At 44.2% G+C, this 6,347-nt stretch overlaps 1 protein-coding gene across 1 annotated transcript in view; it reads left to right on the top strand.

The window, feature by feature from the left end:
• The first annotated feature begins 4,570 nt into the window (after positions 1–4,570).
• The window catches only part of DDX6 (DEAD (Asp-Glu-Ala-Asp) box helicase 6), a 43,764-nt gene continuing 41,987 nt past the window's right edge, over positions 4,571–6,347 (top strand). Inside the window, exon 1 of the mRNA XM_011927043.1 lies at positions 4,571–5,041. Coding sequence (XP_011782433.1) covers positions 4,842–5,041 — 200 coding nt within the window. The 5' untranslated portion in view covers positions 4,571–4,841. The remainder of the gene's footprint in view (positions 5,042–6,347) is intronic.

The following is a 6,347-nucleotide window of genomic DNA, read 5'->3' as shown; positions in this document are numbered from 1 at the left end:
CGGGCGGAGGTTTCCGAGGAGGAAGGAGCGGCCGCCATTTTGGGAGCTTCGAGTCAACAATAAAGGACCGAGGGTGCCGAGCGGGAGTGGCCTCCTTGGTAGGACACGGGCCCGAGCCGCGAGGCCTGGGGTGAGGTGGTGGGGTCGAGGTCAGCGGCGCTGTGGAGGCTGCGGGGAGTCCCCTGGGCCGGCTCTGGGGGACTCTCTTGGGCGGAGGCCTGAGGCCTGGCCGGGCCTGGGGAGGAAGGCGGGCGGCAGCTGTGTGGGGTGGGGGCGCCTGAGAGGAGGCGAATATAGGAATGTGGAGCGCGGCAGAGTCGGCAGGAGGAGCAGGCTAAGTACTCGGAGGAGCTTTATCGAAGATGAGGGAATATGAGGCCGAAGGGGGCGGCAAGGACTTAGGGGGATGATGGTGGAGGTTATAGGGTACGAGGCGGCCCTATAGGGGGCGGCAGGGACATGCTGTATTGGAAGGCTCGGTTCAAAGCGAACTGACCGCTGCTTGATTGCGGTAGGCCTTGCAGGTCAGTAACAAGAGGGTGTATATGGAGCCCCAGACTCTTGGAGGAAAGGAGGGGGATTTCTGGGTTGGGGGGTCCCTTTGGGGCCTCCTTCGGGGGGTCCCTATTGTTTGCTACTGATGGATCTGGTTGCCGGCTCATATTGCGCAGATAGGATTGCAGAGCCCCAACCTTTTGTGTTTATGGTCAGAGGGAGCTGAGTTGACGTGTGTGTGTGTGGGGCGAGGGGCGGCAGGGGGGAGGGCAAGAAATTTCCCTACAATTATGGGGCTCCAGTCATTGACTTGTCTCTTTCCTTTATCTCTTTTCTCTTCCACAGCCCCCCTTTCCCTTCAGAATAAAACCCAGTCACTCCAACTTGCAGGCAAAGCTTAGAAATTCTGCGCTGCATTTGCAAACAAAAGCTCTTGTTGGCGATGACGATAGTGTTTTGGGTGTGAAACTGTCAATTGCTAACTACGATCTGAGAAGTACTGTAATTAACTGCACTAGGGGCTCCTCCCAACTAGTCTACGTTTCTAGTCTGTTTCTCGTTTTTTTGTGTTTTGTTTTGAAAATGTAGAAAGATAACTTGCACATCTAAATTGGGAAGGGATAGGAGGAATATTTCCTTCTCTGAGACAAAGCTGCAGTGCAGGTTTCAGTTTAAGAAGGGAGCAGTTATCACATAGTCTCATTTTGGATTTAAGGATATAGGAGGTCTTACTGTGCATGATGGACAGTAATGATGATATCGTTCGGTCTTTAGAGGTTGCCCTTTTCATCCTCTTAGTGCTCTGCAAACAGCTAAGTCTCTGTGTGAACTGCGTGATGTCGCTGATCATAATATAAACCCGTCAATACAGGAAAGTAGCTGTTAACCATATCTGCTTAAGATGTCAGTCAGAAGGACTTTAAAGTAAACAACTTTATGTATGTGATAATCAGGATTTGCTTGTGAGCAACTTGTTCATTTTTTTTTTTTTTTAAGGAAGGCATAATCAGGGAACATTTTCTCATAAATTTTGAGATCTGTTGACTTTAAAATTTTGAGTTTCACATGCCTTGGTATATGGCAGAAAGAATCAGCACTTGTAAGCTGTGTATTTTATGTGAGAAATGTAAGGGGGTTGCTGGGCGCGGTGGCTCACGCATGTAATCCCATCACTTTGGGAGGCCAAGGCAGGCGGATCAGCTGAGGTCAGGAGTTCGATACTAGCCTGGCCAACATGGCAAAACCTCGTCTCTACTAAATATACAAAAAATTTAGCTGCGCGTGGTGGCGGGCGCCTGTAATCCCAGCTACTCTGGAAGCTGAGACAGGAGGAGAATCGCTTGAACGCAGGAGGCGGCGGTTGCAGTGAGCCTAGATAGTGCCACTGCACTCCAACCTGGGTGACAGAACGAGACTCTGCCTCAAAAAAAAAAAAAAAAAGAAATGTAACGGGGTTGAATCAAAAGCCAACAGAGTAGAGCTTTGTTTTCGGGTCTTTGTATGTTTTTATTAAGTACAATTAAGATTTCAGCTGGGCACGGTGGCTCTCGCCTATAATCCTAGCACTTTGGAAGGGTAAGGCAGGCAGATATTTGAGGTCAGGAGTCTGAGACCAGCCTGGCCAACTTAATAACACCCCATCTCTACTGAAAAATACAAAAATTAGCCGCACTGTAATCCCACCCAACTACTCGGGAGGCTAAGGCATGAGGATCGCTTGAACCCACGAGGTGGAGGTTGCAGTCAGCTGAGATCGGGCCACTGCACTCCACCCTGGGCAACATGTCTCAAAAGTAATGATAATAAATAAAAGTAGCTGGGCAGGGTGGCTCACGCCTGTAATCCCAGCTCTTTGGGAGGCCAAGGTCGGCGGATCACCTGAGGTCAGTTGTTCAAGACCAGCCTGGCCAACGTGTCCAAACCACGTCTTTACTAAAAATACAGACATTAGCTGGGCATGGTAGCGCATGCCTGTAATCCCCAGCTACTCAGGAGGCTGAGGCAGGAGAATCGCTTGAACCCGGGAGGTGGAGGTCACAGTGAGCTGAGAGTGTGCCATTGCACTCCAGCCCCGGCGACAGTGCAAGACTGTCTCAAAAAATAAAATGAAAAATAAAAGTAAGATTTCCATTTACGGGATAATTTTAAAATGAGGTTGACCAGTTTTGTGTCTTTTTTTTAAGCGGAGTTTTGCTCTTGTTACCTGCGCTGGAGTACAGTGGTATGATCTTGGCGCATTGCTGCCTCCGCCTCCTGGGTTCAAGTGATTCTTCTGCCTCAGCCTCCTAAGGAGCTGAGATTACAGAGGACCACCACCACGCCCAGCTAATTTTTGTATTTTAGTGGAAACGGAGTTTCACCATGTTGATCAGGCTGGTCTTGAACTCCTGAGCTCAGGTAATCCACCAGTGTCGGCCTCCCAAAGTGTTTGGATTACAGGCGTGAGCTACCGTGCCCGCCCTGCCAGTCCTTTTTTTTTTTTTAAGTATGAATTAGATTTACTACTCTGGGTGTCTTGGAAAGTTTTCTTAAAATTACTAGTGTGTTTAGTCTTCCACAGTTTTTTTTTTTAACAGGAATTTTCCTGTTTTTTTAATTAATACTATTTAAAATTAGAATAGTTATTAGCAGAGTTTGTTATAAATGAATAAAATTATTAAAGTTATCTTGTTTTTGTCAGTTTCAAAGTAAAGAATTATTTATACAAAATTTGTGTGTATCATCTGTCCTTAGGATCATTACTTGCTGAATACATTGTGGCAGAAATACACTATTCTCTTGACTGCTTCATGTATTGTTTTAAAGGAGAAAAAGGAAAATACATTTTTCTTCATAAAGTTTTTTTTTGTTGTTTTTTGAGACAAGGTCTCACTCTGTCGCCCGGCTCACTGCAGCCTCTATCTCCTAGGTTCTAGTGATTCTCAGGCCTTAGCCTCCCAAGTAGCTGAGACTCCATTACAGGTGTGCGCCACCACACCTGGCTAATTTTCGTATTTTTGGTAGAGACTGGGTTTCAACATCTTGGCCAGGCTGATCCTGAACTCCTGACCTCGTGATCCACCCACCTCGGCCTCCCAAAGTGCTGGGATTACAGGCTTGAGCCACCGCGCCCGGCCTTTGTGTGGTTTTTTTTGTTGTTGTTTTTGAGACGGAGTCTGGCTCTGTTGCCCAGGCTGGAGTGTAGTGGCACAATCTTGGCTCACTACAACCTCCGCCTCTTGGGTTCAGGCAGTTCTTTGTAGCTGGAATTACAGGTGCCTGCCACCATACCTGGCTAATTTTCGTATTTTTGGTAGAGACTGGGTTTCAACATCTTGGCCAGGCTGATCCTGAACTCCTGACCTCGTGATCCACCCACCTCGGCCTCCCAAAGTGCTGGGATTACAGGCGTGAGCCACCACTCCTGGCCTAAATTTTGTGTTTTTAGTAGAGATGAGGTTTGACTGTGTTGTCCATGCTGGTCTCTAACTCCTCACCTCAAGTGATCACCTGCATTGGCCTCCCAAAGTGCTGGGATTACAGGCGTGAGCCACGAACACCCAGCCCATAAAGTTTAATAGTTGAAATTCATAAGGGCACAAAAGTGTTGTTTTTTTTTTCTGGAAGTGTGAAGTTCAAGTCAAAAGCTCACTTAAGTCTATAAAGAGTCTAGATTGCTATCAGAAGTAGAAGAAAATTAATGAATTGTCTTAAGTTGTGTGATACTTCAGTGAGTTGTAATGCAATTAAGTATAATGAATCACTGACTTTTAGAGATGTCAGAGACATTTAGAGAATTCATAGGGAGGAAACTGAACAGATTATAATTTGACAAGTAGTGCTAATTTACTAGTCTCTTTCTACATAATCTTCTCTGGATTGCTTTGAATTAACAATTTTAAATGTTTGAGATTGGCCTCATTGTGTTTTTGAGATAGTTCAAAGTTGTGTCTTTCCTAGCTTGGCTAGTGATTTGGTCTAAGTGTAGCTGTATTATTAATTCTTAAATATAAAAGAGAAGAGTTCTTTCAAAGGGGTTCTTTTAAAAAGGAAACAGTTTTTCTGTTGTGTTTGCTAATTTAATTTTGTTTGTTTCAGATTGACGTGAGTGAATTCCGACATAACTCAAGCTTGTTAGAGGGCTTTTTAAAAATAAAAAGTTGATTCCGTGCAAGGGAGCAAGTTACTGCTGCTTACCGTTCAGAGACTTACAGGTGCTTGCCTGCATTGCAATAAAGGACTCATTTATTGAGCAAGACTTATATTTATCTCTTCATTTTGGAGAGCCTAATAAACTGTTATTACAGTTTCTCTACTGACTTTCAAAAGTTTTGAAGTTTGAAAGACACCTTTGCAACTAAAACAGCATGAGCACGGCCAGAACAGAGAACCCTGTTATAATGGGTCTGTCCAGTCAAAATGGTCAGCTGAGAGGCCCTGTGAAACCCACTGGTGGCCCTGGAGGAGGGGGCACACAGACACAGCAACAGATGAACCAGCTGAAAAACACCAACACAATCAATAATGGCACTCAGCAGCAAGCACAGAGTATGACCACCACTATTAAGTAAGTGTTAGAGTAAATAATAAATACTTTTGGGGAACCAAGATTTTTGTTACTTTGGTGTTGACTATTAATGCTTATGCCTTAATTTAACCATTTTGATTCCAAATAGAGGACAGATGACTTTGTTTTATGGCCAGTAGGTATTTGCAATAGAATAACGTTATTTCTGCTATAATTTATTCAGCATGTAGTGATTGTAAGGACAGATGATATACAGAAATTTTGTATAAATGGTTTTTGGAAACATTTCTGGCTTTTGTAATTAGTGTAAAAGTTATTAGCTTAGTTTGTTATAAATGAATGCAATTATTAGTCATCTTGTCAGTATAGTTTTTTTAGTGTTGTTATGATTGCACCTTACCCTAAACAGCACATAAAGCCAACTTTAAGTATTAAATTTAAAGACTCAGTCTGAGTCTTTAGAGTATTTAAAGACTTGCCCAGCCTTCTGAACTCCAAGCATTATTCACTCAGAAAATTTCCTCATAACTTTTTTTAGCTTATGGAACTTAGCTTTTTTACTTTAAAAAAAAAAAAAGGGCCGGGCGCGGTGGCTCAAGCCTGTAATCCCAGCACTTTGGGAGGCCGAGACGGGCGGATCACGAGGTCAGGAGATCGAGACCATCCTGGCTAACACGGTGAAACCCCATCTCTACTAAAAAATACAAAAAACTAGCCGGGCGAGGTGGCGGGCGCCTGTAGTCCCAGCTACTCGGGAGGCTGAGGCAGGAGAATGGCGTAAACCCGGGAGGCGGAGCTTGCAGTGAGCTGAGATCTGGCCACTGCACTCCAGCCCGGGCGACAGAGCAAGACTCCGTCTCCAAAAAAAAAAGAAAAGTTGGCTAGTTGAGGTGACTCACACTTGTAATCCCTGTAGTTTGGGGAGGCCACTGTGGGAGGATCACTTGAGTCCAGGATTTTGAGACCAACCTAGGCAACATAACAAGACTCTGTCTCTACCAGAAAAAAATATATTTTTTAATTGTTTTTCCTTCTTTTACATCTAAAACAGGAACTAAGAATTTTGAACTCACAGAACACAGTTCTGAACAGTCTGAGAAACCTTTTGTTAACCTTAAAATTGAAGAGCCTCCTTTTACTAGAGGGTATTTTTTCTTTTAAAGCTGAATTTGTTACTTTTAAGTGTATATTTTAATTAGAGTATTTGAATGGTAACCATCACTGTAAAGATTCAGTTATAGGAAATTAACATTTAAGATTCTTGGCTCCAATTGATATTTGGCTTTTGTTAAGAACTTGCCATACAGGGCTGGGCGCAGTGGCACATGCCTGTAATCCCAGCACA

Source organism: Colobus angolensis, unplaced genomic scaffold (genome assembly GCF_000951035.1).
Source record: "Colobus angolensis palliatus isolate OR3802 unplaced genomic scaffold, Cang.pa_1.0 Scaffold7, whole genome shotgun sequence".
Classification (NCBI taxonomy): domain Eukaryota; kingdom Metazoa; phylum Chordata; class Mammalia; order Primates; family Cercopithecidae; genus Colobus; species Colobus angolensis.
This window is presented reverse-complemented; position numbering and strand designations above follow the sequence as displayed.